General features: G+C 39.8%; 1 protein-coding gene across 4 annotated transcripts in view; it reads left to right on the top strand.

Moving 5' to 3' along the window:
• NBEA (neurobeachin) overlaps nucleotides 1–20,765 on the top strand; it is a 365,422-nt gene that overhangs the window by 328,931 nt on the left and 15,726 nt on the right. For 3 of the 4 annotated variants that reach the window (XM_088668226.1, XM_060273786.2, XM_035114662.3), the window contains 5 exons: nucleotides 12,663–12,752; nucleotides 14,768–14,960; nucleotides 17,195–17,266; nucleotides 19,548–19,703; nucleotides 19,790–19,960. In XM_088668226.1, the coding sequence (XP_088524352.1) occupies nucleotides 12,663–12,752; nucleotides 14,768–14,960; nucleotides 17,195–17,266; nucleotides 19,548–19,703; nucleotides 19,790–19,960 (682 nt within the window). Of the gene's footprint in view, nucleotides 1–12,273; nucleotides 12,337–12,662; nucleotides 12,753–14,767; nucleotides 14,961–17,194; nucleotides 17,267–19,547; nucleotides 19,704–19,789; nucleotides 19,961–20,765 lie in introns of all 4 variants that reach the window. The other variant, XM_088668227.1, reaches the window with a different exon arrangement.

Raw genomic sequence — 20,765 nt, 5'->3', positions numbered from 1 at the left:
CGAATCCCCTAGACGACGGGGTGAGCTCCCGTTGCTTGGTCCCTGCTTCTGCCCACATAGCAGTTCGAAAGCATGTCAAAGTGCAAGTAGATAAATAGGTATCGCTCTGGCAGGAAGGTAAATGGTGTTTCCATGTTTTCTCTGGTTAGCCAGAAGGGGCTTAGTCATGCTGGCCACATGATCCGGAAGCTGTACGCCGGCTCCCTCGGCCAATAAAGCGAGATGAGCGCCGTAACCCCAGAGTCATCCATGACTGGACCTAATGGTCAGGGGTCTCTTTACCTTTACATCTACTCAAGACCTCCAGCTATTGGCTATAGTATCTTTCCCCTCCAAAATAATCACTGTGGGTTATTCTCATACTCACCCGCCACATTCATTTCCACTTGCACAATGGGACTCTCCCCTCCCCCTGTGTGCAGCTCATACCCTCCCCAGATCTACAACGGAGGCTTGGAAGAACTTCTAGAACAAATTTGGCTGGGGTACAGGGAGGAGGAGGAGAGGGTAAGAACATTGTGTTGTGCAAGCAGAAGTCCTTTTGCTGATGGAGTGTCAACAGAATGCTGTGCTGGATACAACCCTGTATAATGCACTTTCAATGCATTCTGAGAAATATATTATTTATGTAAAGTTTGCTTTTGAACTGCTAGGTTGGCAGAAGCTGGGCCAGAGCAACGGGAGCTCACCCCGTCGCCCAAATTAGAACTGCCTACCTTCCATTCGACAAGCCTAAGAGGCTCAGTGGTTTAGACCACAGCGCCACCCGTGTCCCTGATATTTATGTAAGGGAGTCATCTCATCACCAAAAAAGAAGCCAAAAGAAGACATTGATATGCATGAAATGCACATATGTTAATTTATATAGAGTTGTAAAGGTAGAAATAATGCTTTACATGGTCATGTTGTATTTAATAAGCCAAAACAACAAAAAGGTGCTATTAAAAATAAAATAGTTTAACTATACATGAAATGCATTTCACCATAGTCGAGCAGATGACATGTGTACCTGTGCAGTCTGCTGTTCAGGTCTCGTTGACAGAACCTGCTCTGCAATTTTTACAGTTCTTTATCTTCAAACTGGATTTGGACTGGGTAGCCCTTCAAATAGAGGACCATGTGTTGTAAAGTTGGAAATGGCTACCATACGTTTCCCGATAAGGATGTGACCAGAAATCCTCCCATGCCAAACTAGACAGGGCATGGCAATCTCAGGAGCCAGGCCTAAAAATCTGACTAGAGCAGCATGCATTTACAATCCGTTGCCTCCCAGTTGCTTTCCAACCTGTTGGGGAAAAATTAGAGTGAATTCTATCGCTGCATTTCAGGGTTGTTTAAAACAACATTCACACATCAGCCATTTCTGGTCTAGTTGATTCTTGGGTAGGATCATTTCAAAGAAAGGATTTTCTTTCTTTCTCCATTTTCTTTAGGATTAGGCAGTGAAATCAGAAAGGAAAAAAATGTAGGCCTGGGAACTATAATCTCCACTTCTGAACGTTTTATTTACTTGCAGTTCAGTTGTTAGGAGGCTTACCTGATAATCTGACAGTTGGGATGACTCCCAAAGACTCTCCAAACGCTTAAGAACCTGGTTAGTTGGTTTCTATGAAGCAACAATGGTAAGAACGGCTGTCGTAAGTTTATAGTTGTGGGAACCAGCACAGGACTGTGAAAATATTCTATAGTTGAACTGGCTACAGCCTTTATCATCAGCTCTGCTCAAGGGCTCCCTTCTGTGTTTTATAAGGAAGTTAGATGAGAGGCTTTCATGTAGCCTCTCTGAGGATCAGGTTGCTGAAGTGTAGGGATTTAGATTTCTCCAAGGCAATAGTTCTTCCCAAGAGATGGGCTTGGACAGTGGCAAGTTTAACAGTATGTTAATATAAGTAGCTCTAGCAATAGCTCTATGAACCCATCCAAAGCAAAAATTAAACTAGAACAGTTTCCCTTTTCTTTAGATTTAAAAATATGTATATTTCAAGAAAGAAGATTACCCCCCCCAAAAGGACAACCCCTCCAAGGATACCTCAGTAAGCAGGGCTTTCCCCCCCAGTTCTGGCCCCTCTCAGGTAGGCGCCATTGCCATTCTAAGAGAACAAGAGAGGTGTTCATGGTGAGTTCTGCAACCTCTTTTCCTAGAAAAATAGCACTGCCAGTAAGAATAGTTAAATAAGTATCATAATCAACCATTCAAATATTGCTCCCCCAGGAAACAATACAAAATAAAACAGTAGGATGGCATTGCATGTAGCAATCTAGATTAGTACAAGTAAAATTGACAGCCACAACATATTTTTGCAAACCTAGCATGAGAAGGAGGCTTTTCCTGTTTCACAATTCCTTCCAGCATTCTTTTTTGTTTGCTCTAGGCCTTAGCTATTTTAATCATTTGTTTCATTATATTTAGTTTGTTTGTATTATAATGTTGCTGTTACACATTTTGGAATTTTATTCAAATTGAAAGGCAGGATCTAAATATTCTAGAAAAATGAATAATAAAACATCAAAGATATTAACCAAACAGAACCAAAATGGTAGGATTAATGCAATATGAGGTTTGTTCATTTTTTTAATTTTCTTGAAGTACAGAATTAAGTGTTCTCAACATCAAATAGCACAGAAGAAGAAAAACTATCTTCATTATAAGCAAAAGGAAAAAGGGAAATATTGGGATGAGTCTTTCAGACACACTTCAGTTGGACTGTATTAGAGTGAATCATCATCTCTCAAAGAAAATTGTGGAAGAGCATGAGTTTTAGGTGTTTGCAAATAAAGACTATCAATTCTCTATGGCTGCTGCTGCCAAGTTCACAGTTGTTAGTAGTTTAGTGCCGCTGAAATCAAAGGGCTACAGTTTCTGTTGAATAGTATCCCATAAAAGAATATTTGGAAGACCTTGAATCTCATTATACTGAAATGACAAACAAGACCGTAGACTGGCAAGGCTGGTAGTTTGTGGGTTTATTGTTTACTATTAATATACATGTATTTCATGAGTAAGCAATCACCAGGAGCTGTGGGTTGCTATGCATGGCTATATAAATGTGATATTGTAATATAATCTTTATTCTAACTGAAATTCTATATGCATGCTTTTCTCTGCTATATTTTATCAGATATTTCAGGAAAAATATTCTTACAAGAGCCATTATGGACTATATTAGAGCCCCTTGCCATAATACATGTTTAGGGAGGTTTTTAATGTCTGATGTTTTATTGCATTTTTAATAGTTTGTTGGAAGCCACCCAGAGTGACTAGGGAAACCCAGCCAGATGTGTGGGGTATAAATTTATTATTATTATTATCATCATCATCATCCAAAGCTGTGCCCACTACTTGACAAAATGTGAGGGGCAGCAGAATTGATGATAAGAGGTGTAATAGATTTCCCAAGTGTAAGGAAAACCAAACAGAAGATCCACCCAAACATTGATGGAACATATGCCTGAAAAGTGAAATCCTCACAAGTAAACATGGCATGCATCAAGCCTGTTTTAGGCTGGTAATTTTTAAAGCCCACTGTTGAGCTCTTTAAATAAAAACTGAACTAGGCAGCTGTGAGCAATTGCTGTTAAATTTCATGAGCACCAAAAAGCATTTTTATCAGGAGACGGGGCAGTTTCAAATTCACAGTAAAGCTTTCTCCTTTCAAGTTATTCAGAATCTTTAGCATTTAATTTAGATGAAGGATGAAATTCTTTTCAGCCAATGGCTTCTAGGCTCCTTAAAAATATAATTAAATCCAGTGCTTTTTCTTATACAAATAAAAAAGTGAGGCTTGCTGAGTTCATGGTGGGTGGTCAGGCGGAAATATATGAGACCCATTCATGAGAAGCAGTTCCATTAGTAACTCCTGAAAAGCATGATGGGAAAAACGTGAGACTTGCCTGAAGACATTTGCATTATTATGGTTTTTATTATTTACTTGTAAACCGCATAGAGAATGTTGGTTAGTGGGCAGGTTATAAATATTAAAAATAAAGAAATACTAACAGAGCAATCCAAAAACCCAATCCACTGCAGAGGGTTTGGATGAAGAGGAAATCCTTCCACCAGCCTCCATGTGTCAGGGGGCTCCCAACCCTGCCAGCAAGTATTCATATGTACTTGCCCAAATGATGGGCTGAAGCTCCCACTAGCAGCATCTCTGCCTTTTCAAAACGGATGCCTTTCTTAGTTCACCAGTACTGCGTTGGTACCTGCTATTGTTTGTTTCTAGGTACACCAACGGCAATTTTATCCCTAATGTCTTCCTCCTTGCCATTTCATTCCAGTTGTACCCTAGTAGTTTGAGACCATGTAATCTTGGCTTCCCCCAAAATATTTTCTAATACCTTTTGCTCTCCTAAATTATTTTACCACTCCTGATCTCTTTTTAAGAGCACTCCCATTAGAAGGTTGCATGCTCTTTGCTGGGTGGGCTGGCCAGTTACCTTTTAATGAAGTGGTGAAGTATATGATTAGTATGTATGATATCATATTCAGCCTATCCAGTAATGGGTCACAGGCAGCTGGAGGCTGAGGCCATAGCAAGGAAGGAAATCCATCGCCAGTTAAGGTTGACATCACTTGGTTAGATGGACCATTAGGCTGGATACACACTGCTTCCTAAACTTGCAGGTGCCAACAGTCACCATTCTGGATTGCAGAAAGCCACCAGCCCCTTCAGAAGACTCAGTACTACAGAAGTTAAAGACGAGAAGTTGAAGGTGAACTGTAGGAACTGAGGGTGCTTGACTAATGTTGCTTTTAGGTTGTGACTCTTGAAAAGTACTAATGTAATCATAGATTGCCATTTAAAGACAATACTGTAGAATTTCAGTAGTGCCCCAGAACTATGGAATAACTAGGCTTATGTGGTTCAATGATTATAGGGGGGGGATTAAATTAAGAAGACCTAGAATGGGGTAATATACATATTCATATGCATAGTATATATATTCTTCCATACAGATGTACCACTTAAATCACTGCCATTATATAAATTACACTGAAAATACATTTTAAATATTTGATTTTGTTGGGACTTATGAAGCAGGATTTTTAGCTTCTGCACCATTTCCATTTTTGGTCTTCATCTCCTAACAGTGTCAGCTGAAGATTCATTTTTGCTTTTCAGTGAAACTCTTCCATGCTTTTAAAGATGCCAAAGCCAAACCAAAATCAATATTCTTCACCTAACCTATCACAAGTACTGAATATATTGGTGCTATATTAACAGCTGTAAGCACAAATAAAGAAGCAGGATCTCATATCATTAGTATGAAACAATAACATTTTTAAGCTGCATATGATTTCTACCCAGAGGGTTGTCAGTCTTGCCTGTCTAAGGAACAGACTGCTTATGGGCTATTAATCATGCTGGCTTTGTACGGAGAAATAGCATTAAAATTAATAGTGTTACTTATTGAGCACAAGAGACAAAACATGAAAATAATTTCTCTTCATTATCAATACATTTTAACATTGGTTTGGGACCTAGATTATATGTGCTTAAGGAAATGGTTCTTCCATCTCCTACAATATTTTTTATTTTGCTGCTTTAATGCACGATTATGTTTTGGTTTTCTACTAGGATGGCCAAGTGAGAAAGACTCCTGCACTATGCACTTTAAATAGCTACAGACCCTCCAAGTGTCCCTATTTTCCTGATTTAGAGAAGCTGTCCCAGTTTCTGATTTGACCCCGGAATATCTCACTTTTCCTTAGGATGTCCGTATTTTCATGGGAGAAATGTTGGAGGGTATGGAGTTATCTGACCCCCGAGCCATCTGAAGGCAATCCTGTATAGGGAAGTTTGTTTAATGTTTAATTTTTTACTATGTTTTTAAATATGTTGGAAGCTGCCCAGAGTGGCTGGGGCAACAAGATGTATGAGGCATAAATAGTAACATTATCATTATGGAGCGGGATGTCCCTATTTTCATCAGAGAAATGTTGGAGGGTATGATATCTGCATATTTATACATAGGCTTATAGAGTCAGAAATCCTCAAGTCCAATTCTTTGCTCAAATTCTAGCATCTTCAGCATACCCACAAATGGCCACCAGCCTCTGCTTAGTGCTTATCGTTCCAAGGAAAGAGAGCCCACCGCCTCCCAAGGCGAGCTCTTATCATGAGGATGTTTTTCTAATATTTTGCTAAAATGTAGAAATTCGCAAAAGATTGCAAAAAGGGTCAGCATTCATCAACAAATGTTGACATTCACAAGGTTTCCAGCATTCATGGTCACAAAACAGCAGAAACAAGCCATTAAGCACTTCTTCTATGTAAGCCCCCATTCAGATTAGATTATACACATACTCTTCAATGGATTGTAGTCAGTGTTGGATTTATGGTTTGTGCAGTCCTTTTGGGGAGCCTTTTGGGTTCACCTATGCATGATTAAAAGTATGACAGAGCTAAATGCGTAAGAATCAGTTAATTAATAACATGGGCTGCCTTTTTACTCTTATATTATCAAACAGTATTTTTTTTTAAATAACACATAAATAACAGGTGAAATGCAGGGACCCAGGTGGCGCTGTGGTTAAACCACTGAGCCTAGGGCTTGCTGATCAGAAGGTCGGCGGTTCGAATCCCTGTGACGGGGTGAGCTCCCATTGCTTGGTCCCAGCTCCTGCCAACCTAGCAGTTCGAAAGCACGTCAAAATGCAAGTAGATAAATAGGAACCGTTACAGCGGGAAGGTAAACAGCGTTTCCATGTGCTGCTCTGGTTTGCCAGAAGCGGCTTTGTCATGCTAGCCACATGACCTGGAAGCTATACTCCGGCTCCCTCGGCCAATAATGCGAGATGAGCACGCAACCCCAGAGTCGGTCACGACTGGACCTAATGGTCAGGGGTCCCTTTACCTTTACCTTTACCTAACAGGTGAAATAAACTACAGCCTGCTTTCTCATTTGCTTTAATACCCCTAGTTACCACTGGATTTTCTAGATACTTCTTAAGATAACCATGAACAGGAGAAAGTTCTGGCAAGTTCTAGTAAAGAACATGTCTGTGTTCTACAGCAGCTATATTTTAATCAGGAAGTAGGAGAAATGAAGAGTGGAAACCACAGCAAATTAGAATCCAGCAATGACATGCCAATTGTTTGTAGTGACATTTCAAAGGTATCCTCTCAGTTAATGATGTATACTGATATCTTAAGTGCCCCCCAGCCACACAGGCTCCTCCTGCTGTTCATACCTATAAATCCACCACTGATTGTAGTCAGTTGGTTTTGTTTTTCTTGAGGTGCAACTCACAATTTCTTTTTGTAGCTACAGGGTGAATAAAATGAGTTTTTTTTACATTGTGATCAGACTTTTCAAAAGGGCCAGATGGAGATCACATGAAATACCGTGGGAGAAATAAACAAGTATGTTGCTATGGTTCTCACTAATGCCAAGGGGATTTTGCGAGCCTGGCATTATCTTTCTATTGCTACCTGGCTGTGAATATGACATAGGGAAGGTGTTCCATAATTTTTAAGAGGCTACAGAGGTGTTGTATCCATTTCGGAAATATCATTGTCAGAATGAGCCATCAGATAGTGTAGGGAGAAAAATGAAAAGCAGGATGAGGGAGGAGGACTGACAAATGCAGAGGATAAGAAAGATAGATGAACCTTCCCCCTCCTTTTCTTCTTGAGGTAAAGCAGAATGTTCCCTGAAGTGCTTGAAGTGCAGATGTTGTCTTAGGTGTGGTATATCCACAAAGCATCTGGAGCTCTGTTTGCCAGATAGATTTCCTGCTATTCCTTATTGAATAACACCAAAGCTGCATTTTATATATGGGGTTTTGATACAATGTCAGTGCTGAATGGACACCCATATGACTGCCAACTTCTGTTGTTGTTGTTTTTATAATGAGGGTTTGTTAAGTGGGATTTTGCCCTGATAATACACTTGGCAGATGGAAAAAGAAAGGAGAAAGAAACCAGCCCCCAAAATGACATGTATAAGTGACAAACGCCCATATTTGTAAGACATCCCAGTGGAGAAGAGTGGACTCCCATCAGCCTCAACCAGCATGGCTCATGGTCAAGGTTTATGGGAGCTGCCGTTCATTCTCGTTGTAGATTAATTTATATGTATACCAAAAGACATGCCTATGTCTAAATGTCTAAATGAGCCAGACTAAAGTGCTTGTACATACCACATATTTAGAGCACATGATTTCCCCCAAAGAACCCTGGGAACTGCTGGGAATTATATCTCTGCAGGGGGTAAACTACTGTTCCCATGATTCTTTGGGGGAAGCCATGTGCTTTAAATGTGTGGTGTGTATGCAGCCTTCATTTCCATTTAAGGCAGGCATTCCCAAACTGTGGCCCTCCAGATGTTTTGGCCGACAACTCCCATGATCTCTAGCTAACAGGACCAGTGGTCAGGGAAGATGGGAATTGTAGTCCAAAACATCTGGAGGGGCGAGGTTTAGGGATGCCTGATTTAAGGCAATGGGACTTACTTGGTCACTGATTTCCATGAAATTTAGGAGCAATTAACTTAGTCAGGACCCAACCCATAATGTGTTAGCATAGCATATGTTTTTGATTTCACATATCAAGTAGGTTCAAAAATGATTGCATCTATAATGTTTCCTTTAGCCAATTCTATGTAATAATGGACAATAAAAGGGCTCTGGAATCATTATCATGTGTAAACATGGCCAAAGATTATTACAATAGCTATATTTTAGGTGTCAAAGACGTGGTCTAACAGTGTTAACAGCAATCAGACATGTAACAAAACCAATTTAAGCGTGTGAAAAAACTCTTGATTGTGACTTGAAATGTCAACGATACCTGTACTAAAGATGTATGTTAGTTTACTTTTAAGATCACAAAGCTATGGGAGTATCTGGTCTTTAATTAATTTGTGTAGCTTTAGGGGACAATTTCCTTCTGAATTACAAATACCTTCTCTGTGTCCAGTCCATGTAGGAATTGGAAGAAATTTGTATTTGTCTAATTTGACTGGTATATGTAAACTTGAGATCACCTCTCTCTGGCATTTTCCCTTCCTTGAGAATGTTAACTCAAAAGTATTTTGAGACCTGTAATAGATAATAATAGATGGACCAACATAAACAGTAATATCTGATGCTATCTTTATATTTAGCATATAATAGCTTTGCAAGTAGAAGCTGATAGCTATCCCTGATTTGCAGCCTATGTGGGTATTGAAAATTAGAGGGTTACCACTGACTCCTCTGTATAGAAAATCAGGCGGTAAAAAGCCACTGAGTACATACTAAATAAGATGTATTTAGCTGTAAAATAATGGTTGCCTTTGACAGAATAAATTTAAGTGCCCATCTCTTATAATCTAAAGAACCCATCTTATTTAGAAGTTACTGCTGTTTTCAACCTTCCTCTTTGTTAACATAAATCTGTTTGAAGAGGAAGGCAAAATCAATAGCATTGGTGTAAACTGAAGTTGTAGCTGTATAATCAGAATTTGCCAAAGACTGGTCAACTTGAAAGCAAATGTGTAAATTAAAGCCCAGCAGCACTTTGCAAGATTTAATTCATTTCTCTGCTGCATCTGCAAAAGAAAACATTATTTAAGCCATTACTATAAAAAGTGGCAGATGAATGTCCATGATTAATATAGATACTCAATATAACATTTTTATTTCAAAATGATGCTTTAAAAGCACAAGAAAATTGCCTTAATGTTGTCAGACTACTGAAAATAAGGGTTATTTGCTTGAATTGTTTATCAAGAGCTTTTTCTGGAAACCTTTGCATCCTCAACAGACATTGTTTGGCATTAAACATTTGTATTATTCCTCACACACTCTTATGATTAAATATTTAACACGGAGAGGGGGGAGCAGTCTAGTTCCACAGGAATGTGCATGATAAAATGCTGATGTCTAAAAAAGAAGTTTCTGAAAAATATTTTTTTAATAATTTAAGTTATTTAAGTTCTGGAGAATATAATGTTGTATCAGTGTTTGACTTCCCCAGTAGATGTAATGAGGGGTGGTAAAAGGCTGAATCCAATGCTAGCACAACACACACAGTACAGAAGGAATGGATCCTACTACACAAGGACAAAAAGAGCACATCTAGTTTTCTATATTCAACATATGCAGGTTGTTAATTGGAACCATTGGTGTTAAAAAACAACCAGTGACTTGGAGGAGGAGGAGGAGGAGGAGGAGGAGGAGGAGGAGGAGGAGGAGGAGGAGGAGGAGGAAGAGGAGAGCCCAGCATCAGCAACTGGCATTTAGGCAAATGTGGGGTCCCACTGATCCTGAATTTAACATTATTTTAAGAGTCCCCCTCCCTAGTGTTTCTTGGCCCTGCAACAGCCATGGAGAAAGCTTTTCCTTGTTCATTGACAGTGCCACCAGCAAGGCCTCCCCCACTGATCTCATAGTAAGTATTGCAATAGGCAATCCTTTAAGTACTCCAGCCCCTAGCCATTCAGGGCTTTGTGCTTCAGTACCAAAGCCTTTAGGGACATGGGTGGCGCTGTGGGTTAAACCACAAAGCCTAGGGCTTGCCGATCAGAAGGTCGGCGGTTCAAATCTCCGCGACGGGGTGAGCTCCCGTTGCTCGGTCCCAGCTCCTGCCAACCTAGCAGTTCAAAAGCACATCAAAGTGCAAGTAGATACAGCGGGAAGCTATGTTCGGGTTTTGCAAAATTGGTAGCATGAGAAACCATCAGATTGCTTCTTCACACAATCAACTCTAGGACAAGCAATTAACACTGGGCAGAAAGCCAAGGTCTACTTCTGCCATAGTAACTGCGCTCTCATTGGTTGATGATCAGCACAGAGACCTGTTATCAGTGAAAGCTAGCACAGTGTGTGGTGTGGTGAGTGTGGTCAGTGTAGGAGGAGAGGTGCTGTATCAGTTGTGTGTGTGAGAGAGAGAGAGAGGGACAGAGAGGAAAGGATTTATTTAACTTTATTTTTGAGTTCTAAAGCTGTACATAGAAACTCTGGATTTTCTTTTATTTTAATAAATCCTGTATATAGTTTATTCTGTGTTCAGACGTCTAGTCATTTAAGTTACCGCCAGAAGCTTCCGAAAAAACCTGCACAAACTCTGCTGTGTTCAGGCTGAAGTTACACCTGACATTTAAAAACACTAAGAAGCTAAACGGCGTTTCCATGTGCTGCTCTGGTTCTCCAGAAGCGGCTTTGTCATGCTGGCCACATGACCTGGAAGCTGTACGCCGGCTCCCTCAGCCAATAACGCGAGATGAGTGCCGCAACCCCAGAGTCGGTCACGACTGGACCTAATGGTCAGGGGTCCCTTTACCTTTACCTTTACCTAAGCCTTTAATTTAGCCCAATAGCTGACCAGCAGCCACCACAATGCTTTAAGAAGCGGTGGCACATTGTCCTATATTTTGCACCAACTGCATCTCCTGGACCATTTTCAAGGCTAGCCCCACATAGAGCACTTATTGGAGTCCAATAGGGAGGTTATTAGAGCATGAGTATCTGAAGCCATATCCGGCTTTAGGTGGAGAACCAGGTGTAGCTTGCCACTGAAGCTACCTTAGCCTCAAGTACCAGATTAGAATCAAGGAAGTAGTACCCCTAAGCCACATACCTGATCCTTCGGGGCAAATGCAACCCCACCCAAAACAGGTCATTTCCCTAATCCAAATAAAGGAACTACTCACCCACAGCACCTCTCTATTTTCAGGCTTAATTTATTGGCCTTCATCCAGTCCATAACAGCCTCCAAGCACCAGTGTAGCTCCTGCACAGCCTCTTCCAATTCATGTGAAATGGGGGGGGGGGGGAGAGAGAGAGAGAGAGAAGGCTGAGGGTCATCAGCATATTGATGGCATCACACTTCAAATCCCTGGGTGTTTTGCTACTAAATCAAAGTCTGAAGCCAAATGGGAATGGCCAATATAAAAAAATATTTAAGATCAGTTTTCTGGGTTTTGTTCTAGAATAAATATGATACATTACTGTCTGAAGGACAAGTTCTATTCCTGCTTTAAATCGCTCCTTTTAATTTATAAAATAAATTTTATAACAATGTGGACCAAATCATGGGCACAGCTAAATATTCTTAGTTAAAAAAGCATGCACTTAGTGAGAAGAAAGCACACCAAAATTACTCATATAAGCATGTCACGTTAAATAGTTTTCGTAGAATACTTTATCTTCCACACTTATGCCTTGTTGTTGATATATGAATCATTTGTAATTGTTGGTTTGTTGTAAATTGTTGTATTTATTTTTTTTAGATTTGTGTTTTTCCCCAAAAAATTTTTTTTCACATTTTCTTTTTTTCATTTAAGATTCCAGAAGCTTATTTTATTAGGGATCCTCATACTTTCCTCCTTACAAAGGACTTTATTAAGGTATACATGCTGTCTGTATTTAGTGGAGAGAAATCTCACAAGACCTTAACTGCATGTCCTCACAGGTTAACATTTTCACATGCATTTCCAGCTACTTGAAATAGGAATGGTTAGTTGGTTAACTGAAGCATGCTTGAAAGGAGAAGCAAAGCTTGTCTACAAAATACTAACACTTGGATGAGTCTGCAGCCTGGGAGAAGAGCACCCGGTGAATTTTCTGGACTTTTTTCATGGCTGACTTGGGATATGCTTGCATTGTCAAGGAGTGTGTTGACCTATCTCTTTGATGCATATTGATTATGACAATCACTCTCCTTTCCCTGCAGGCCATGGAGGCACAGATACAGAACTTTGGACAGACGCCATCTCAGTTGCTTATTGAGCCACATCCGCCTCGGAGCTCTGCCATGCACCTGGTGAGATATAACTGCTTGTTGGGAATTTATTTCCTCTGAATCTGAGGATCCTTTATAGGTCATAAAATACCAATTTAAGTAACACTTTCTCTTTATGTGCCCTGAGTTCCCCACAAACACTGTATGTTTTACTCTGTGCAGATAAATTGCATGATTATAGTATAATGGTAAATTTGTGGCTTGACAGTCACGGATTTTGTTTCCCCCAATTCCTTGGTTTTCTTTTAACAAGTCCCTATCATCATGAATATGTATTTGATGAATACTATTGTGCAAAATAAAAAAGCCTAGAAGATTTTCTTATGGTGGGGATCATATTGCAAGAAGAGAATGCAGCATTAGGAAATGATTTATGTGATTTATGAACACTGGCTACTTGTCAGAAGTGAGGAATTGTAGTTCAAATCATGTGGGAAACCTCCAGCCCACTCTCTGGAGAGGACACAGTGTGCACTTTTAACTTCAGTTTGAACTCCCAAATCATTCCTATCCATTCTTTTGTGTATTTATTCCAGAAGAAGAAAAAATCCATTATTCAGCTAAAACTGGAAACAATGAGATCTGTTTATATTTTCCCTCTTGGTTTGGAACATCATAACTATCAGGATTTTTTAAAATAAAGTTTCAATAAGTTCCAAGTATGGTGTTTTTTATGGGTTTTTTTAAAAAAAAACTTAGAGGAAACATAGTATAAGTAATAATTTTGGCGGGACTGAACTTTCTCCATTTTAATAATAATAATAATAATAATAATAATAATAATAATAATAATACAGTCAGTTGCACATTTTCAGATTGCAGACAGCGCCGAACCTGGAAGTACCAGAACGGGTTACTTCCAGGTTTTGGCGCATGCACAGAAGTGCCGAATCACGTCACGCGCGTGCGCAGACGCGGCGCTTCAGGCTATGAACGCTGCAGGTTGCGAACGTGCCTCCCGCACGGATCATGTACGCAACCCGACGTATGACTGTAATAATAATAAATTTTATTTATATCTTTCCCTTCCCGGCCAAAGCCGGGCTCAGAGCAGCTAACATCATACAAGTAAGAGAATGCATGAAACAAGCAATCAATAAATTAAGATATATCCCACAATTCAAACAAATTAAAATTAAAACTGGACAAGTGGCAATCTTCAGATTAAAATTGAAGGCGGTTAAAAAGTCATCAAGGCTGTCTGAAATCTTTAATATAATATAAAAAGCAGTTTACATTGTTAGATTAAGGTCAAGATTGTTAAAAATCCTAGATGTCAACTTAGAATGCATAATGCTTCTGAAAACAAAATTCATTAGCAGTGTTCTCCTCATCACTCTTAGTTTTCAAACATTTTATTTATTTGTTATTCAACGGCAAAAATAGCTGTTTATATATTTATCCATACATGTGCCTCCAACCCAAAGAGGCTAAGGGATGTCCATGGGTTTCCATGGGCATGGGGAGGCACACTAGAATTTTTTTTAAAAGAATTTTTTTTGAAACAGCAGTCACACATGCATGCATACTTACCACAAAATGCACATGGGGCTGCCATATTTCTTCTTAAAATGTGTAGGTTTTTTTTCCTGTGGGTGCCATTAAAATCAGTGTTGCCATTGGCTTCTATGAAACTGTTAAGTGGTTGTTTTCCAGCCGCTGCATTATATATAATGTAAACCTTATGAAAGATGTAAGTGGTGCTTCTGTTTGATTGACACTGTCACTATATGAAGTGCTGTAACTATTGAGATATTCTTTCTGTTAATGCTGACTTTATCATTTCACACCCTGTAATGATAACCCAATGGACCTTAACCATACCTCTTCTCTATTTTCCCTTGTGTAATGCTCCAGCAATAGCTTTGCTAGTTTTGGTGTCCTGTTCTTGTAGCTTAGATGTGCATATAACATTGTTCCCCCTGTATGTGCAAATGCTTCCTGATTCGCTTAACCTTATTTTTCCCTCAGACCTCTTCACTAATTGTGTTATCCCTTCTGTTTTCTTCTGCTCTCTTCTCCTTTCTACTCAACAGTGTTTCCTTCCACAGAGTCCACTTATGTTTAAAGATCAGATGCAGCAGGATGTTATAATGGTTCTCAAATTTCCATCAAATTCTCCTGTCACACATGTGGCAGCCAACACGCTTCCGCATCTTACTATTCCTGCCGTGGTAACTGTGACTTGCAGCCGACTTTTTGCAGTGAATAGATGGCACAACACAGTAGGTATGTCTCCCTAAAGAGAGTTTGTCTTGAACTTTCCACAAAGAATTATTTCAGTTGCAAATAGATGTTATTTGGACTATTGCTATACTTCAATTGTTGTTGTTGTTACTACATAACCTCTCTAAGAAACTTATAATCATAGAATTGTAGAGTTGGAAGGGACCCCGAGGGTTATCTATATCTAGTCCATGGTTTAGAGCCAAAAGCCTAGCATAAAATCAGAAACAATACATTTATTTATTATTCTTTATTGACTTTTTATTTATTGAATAAAACCACAACAGTGACCCATACACAGACACACCAAAACAGCAGAAATGTCAGCAGCAGAAAACATTTCATCAATAAACATCAGAACATTTATTGTGATGTGTCAAATGCCTGGGAGAAAAGCTTTTATCTGGCACTGAAAGGATGTTAATGTTGGCACCAAGCAAACCTTACTTGGGAAAGCATTCCACAAGCAGGGAGCTACAACTGAAAAGACCTTCCAGTGGTCTCCACCCTCTGAGAATGCACCCAGAGGAGGGCCTCACATAACAACCAAAGGTTCATATTTGGAGAGGCACATTGAATTGGGCTTGGAAATGCACAGGCAACCAGTGCAGCTGTGCCAAAAGCAATGTTACATGATGAATTTACCCTGAGCTTGTTGGCAGTATAGCGTGTCTGCACTAGCTGTAACTTCTTCAAAGGCACTCCCGCATAAAGCACACTGCAGTAATCCAATCTTAAGGTTACCAGAGCATCGACTACTGCAGCCGGGTTATGCCTATCCACATAGGGTTGTAGTTGAGCCCCCAGCCTCGGCTGGTTTAAGACACTCCTCACCACCAAGGCCTCCTGTGCCTCAAGCAACAGCAGTTGTTTCAGAAGGACCCCCAAACTCCAGACATGCTTTTTGAGTGATTGTGTGCCTGTCTAGAGCAGGCTGTAACACCATTACTGACCCCAACAACATCCAACATCCATCTCAGGACTATTTAATTGCTCATCTTCTAACATTGTGTATGCCATCAAATGCCAACAGTGCCCTTCAGCTCTCTATATTGGACAAACAGGCCAAACCCTACGCCAAAGGATAAATGGACACAAATCTGACACCAGGAACCACAAGACAGAGAAACCAGTAGGAGAACACTTCAATCTCCCAGGACATTCTATACAAGATCTCAAAGCAGCTGTTTTATTACAGAAAAAATTCAGAAACAGACTGGAAAGAGAAGTTGCTGAATTGCAACTCATTAGCAAGCTTAAAACCATGGAGCCACCTGGAATGAACAAAGACATAGGATTCTTATCTCATTATACAAGATCAAGCTTTCCTTAGCACCTCAGCCCTTGCTCTCCCCCCCCCCCCCGCAAGACCAATTGCAGTCATTAACAGTCGTTAACAGTCATCAACAGGTTTACCACTCCTATCAGCCCATCAGCCATTCCCATCGCCCCCACCCTCTAAATATACATAAGGGTCTGGTGGCTTCTGTTTCAGTGTATCTGAAGAAGTGTGCATGCACATGAAAGCTCATACCAAAATAAAAACTTAGTTGGTCTTTAAGGTGCTACTGAAGGATTTTTTTCTACCAATTTGTTATAATCCTACCAATTTGTTATAATAGTCTGCTGTCTCAACTTCAGTTTAGATCAGCACTCCCATACCCGCTAGCATTGTTTCGATGAAAATGGGGATGTCCCATTTCATAATGATAATTTTAATATTTATACCCCACACATCTTACTGGGTTGCCCCAGACACTCTGGGCAGCTTCCAATATATATAAAATAACAATTAAACATTAAAGAAAACCTTCCGTATACAGGATTGCCTTCAGATGGCTTGGGGGTTGGATAAGTCCATACCTTCCAACATTTCCCCAATAAAAATAGGGATATCCTAAGGAAAAGTGGAACATTCCAGGATCAAGTAAGAAACCAGGATGGCTTCTCTAAATCAGGAAAATAGGGACACTTGGAAGGTCTGCACTCCAAGCTGAGTTCAGACATGGACAGGAGACCATAGTGGGCTCAGGGCCAGAAGATGGTGTCCATTTTTCTACTTTGAAATATTTGTGCATCTTCCCTTGGTTTCTTGCTGTTTGAAGTAGGATAACACCTTTTTAACCTGAAGAGGTAAAAATAGGAACATTATAACCCTGCAGTACAGACCCATTAAAGTGAGGTAAAATAATACTTGTACAGTCCTCACTGGCTTTTTTTCCTCCTTTACTATGTAGGCCTCAGGGGAGCCCCAGGATATTCTTTGGATCAAGCTCATCATCTTCCCATTGAAATGGACCCATTGATTGGTATGTCAGAGAATATAAACTACAGTATCTGATTATTAGAACGTGATGTGTTCAAAACATATTGAATGTGCTTCATAATGAATTAGAAGACTTCAGGGAGGAGGGAAGGACCATATAGCATCTGCCTTGCATGCAGAAGGTCCCTAGTTCAATTCCTCCTTTTTCTAGGAAAAGCTACTGCTTGAAACCCTGGAGATCTGCTGCCAGTCAGAGCAGGCAATACTGTGCTAGATGGACCAGTTGTTTGCCTCAGTATAAGGAAGTGTTCTTTGTTTCTGAGAGCAATTACTGTCCACCCCTGGCTTTAAAGAATGAAAAAAACTGCAGTTTTTAATATCAAAGAAATAAGAGCTATCCCTGCTTCTTTGCCTCTAGCAACTGGTGTCAGAAGTGTATATGCAAGTTCCATACACCTGTTCCTTTAGTCGTCAGTGATAGTCTTATCTATGAATCTGTTAAATTCCCTCTTTAAATCTATCAAATGTAGTAGTCATCACCGCACTGTGTGCTCTGCAAATTAATTATGTGTTGCATGAATAAGGCTGCCCTAAATCTGTGGCCCATCTATTTTGCTGCATACTGAAATGACATTGAGCTGCCATAAGCCCAAGAACTCTGACCTGGTTGGCACAGCCATTTTAGATCTCAACTATGTGCACTTGAAGTTAGAATTTATTTATTTATTGTTTGTTTGTTCCAGTATGCATCAAATCTCATTTGTTGGTTATGCACCCTATTTGAGAAAACAGTACAGTTTGCTTGGATTTTATAATCCTGAATAATTTGGTGTAGTCCACAAAGCTGTCTAATTTTCTTAGAAGATGAACAATTTCACATTTGTGAAATTGGCAAAACATTTATAGGATGGGGCACAATAATTGTTAATTGAAATTAATAACATCAATTTATGTTAAAGGTGTTACACTAGCCTAGTGAATTGATGGTGATTTTAGATTGGCACAGCAGCGGGTGTTAATTGTTATGCAGATGTAAGTCACTCTGGCCATAAGTAGTGACAATCAAACTTGTTGTTGTTTAGTCGTTTAGTCGTGTCCGACTCTTCGTGACCCCATGGACCATAGAACGCCAGTAGTTTGATTGTAGTTTGACAATCAAACTACTTTTTATTTGAATTGACGTGTGCAGCAGTGAGGCAGGAAGCAACTTTTTCATGCCACATTCTGATTGCTAGTATTTAATATCATTAAAGCTAAGGCAAGATATGCATCTAAAATGAGGGGCGGGTAATGGACCATATAAACAGACCAAATATAAACTGCTTGAGTTGGAAACCCCATCATATAGGTATGTAGGTGTAAGAAAACAAAGGCAGATGTCAGTGAAGAAACCTCTCCAGTCAGCAAGATACAATGTGCAACAGATCAATGAAGCAATCTTTCTCGATCATCACCCTACTCCCACAGCTTATGAACTAAGTTGCACAGATCTGACCCAACAATAAATACTTACATATTTCCTTGGTGTATTTTCTTTTACTTTAGGATAATTCACTAGAGGAGTTGATGGGGTGGGCTGGGAAAACTGTATTTCAGTATGAGCTGGAAATGGAAAAAAATTGCATTCTATAAAGCCTTATTGGATGCCTTCTATATTGGACAAATTAAAGTTTCTTCTCCACATCCCACTTCATCTGGAAATCAAAACCTACCACATTTGGGGTGGAATCACACAACTGTTTACCCCATAGCGGATACATAAAAAGTGCTCATGTTCTGGTTCTAACCTGAAGGAAAGACAATCATTTCTTTCTCCCCTATGGCCATGCAGTGAGCCAGTCATTATGATGCCCTTAGCTTCCATGTTACCACTTGGCCAAGGACTACAAACCTTCATATGGTTAGAATTGCCTGCAGAATGCTTTAACTTAGCCACTATAAACTTAGTTGTCTTATGATTCCAGCCCTGGAGGCAAGAGGTTGGAGTAGCTCAGAGGGAAATTTTCTAAATAAGCGAAGGGTGGGTTTTGAGATAAGGAAGCAATTTCCTCTGAGACAGATTGATCAGTAGCCCTAGAAGTCTTTTTGCCTGCCTTGGAGCCTGAGACATGCATCATCAGGAACTATTTGGTCTGAAGGCATGTTAATCTTTTCTGGGTTGTGAGGTTGGTTGTGAGTCTATGGCCATTTTGCCTTCCCAGTTTTATGATGTTTCTTTCTACTTCCATGAGTTTCAGATTTCTAAAAGCTTGGGACAACCATGTCACCATTAAGTCCATCTTCCCAAAATTAAATGGTGAAAATGCTTTTTTCTTTTTCGGCAGCTAATAACTCTGGTGTGAACAAACGGCAGATCACAGATCTTGTGGATCAAAGCATTCAGATCAATGCTCATTGTTTTGTGGTCACAGCCGATAATCGCTACATTCTTATCTGTGGTTTCTGGGACAAGAGCTTTCGAGTTTATTCCACAGAAACAGGTAGGCGTTGCATTACAGCTATTTGCATTTCTATTTGTAATGCTCTAAAACACAAACATCAGTAACACAGCATTTCTTTGTTGTAGGCAAGCTAACTCAGATTGTGTTTGGCCACTGGGATGTAGTCACTTGCCTTGCAAGATCAGAATCTTATATCGGCGGAGACTGTTACATAGTCTCTGGCTCTCGTGATGCTACATTACTGCTGTGGTACTGGAGTGGCCGACATCATATCATTGGTGACAATCCAAATAGCAGTAAGTCCATAAATTTCTGTAGTTTATGTATGCATGTATGTAGTGTTTGCCTTTAATCATCAATTTTTACATTTAGTAAAATGACAGTAAAACTTTGTAAACGTTCTGTAAGCACTGTTTTATAGTAATCATAAATTGTGGCTACATGTTTGTTAAAAAGTTAAAAATCAAGTAGGAAATGATGCAAGTTAGAAATAATATGCATAATACCAGCTAGCTTGCCACTTTGGGAAGAACAGAGCAAGCAGCTATAGAGCCTAAATAGCTTTTCCAAATTGTCCCCAAGTATGTCATATAGATTTGTATTTCGCAGAATCCCATACCGGTAACTCTCTCTCTCTCTTTATATATATAATTACACTCCCTCCCCCCTGCAAAGATCAGCCCAGCTTCTCCATCTTTCTCCTTTATATATACTCTCTATATATAGTATACACTGTATATATACAGTGGAATTTGCTGCCAAGGAGTGTGGTGGAGTCTCCTTCTTTGGAGGTCTTTAAGCAGAGGCTTGACAGCCATCTGTCAGGAATGCTTTGATGGTGTTTCCTGCTTGACAGAGGGTTGGACTGGATGGCCCTTGTGGTCTCTTCCAACTCTATGATTCTATTATTCTAATCCACACATATATATGTAAAATTAAATATTTGAGTCATCCACTTGACTTTACAGGCAAAATCCAGCAATGAATATTACTTATTTGCAGAGGTTTATTGAAAATACATGGACTGTTCTCCTGTTGTGGCTTTGTTCTATTCCCCCCCTTCAGTGTTTACTACCTCAGCCATCATGATCACACCAGCAG

Source organism: Zootoca vivipara, chromosome 4 (assembly GCF_965207765.1).
Source record: "Zootoca vivipara chromosome 4, rZooViv2.hap1.1, whole genome shotgun sequence".
NCBI classification, from domain to species: Eukaryota; Metazoa; Chordata; class Lepidosauria; order Squamata; family Lacertidae; genus Zootoca; species Zootoca vivipara.
This window is presented reverse-complemented; position numbering and strand designations above follow the sequence as displayed.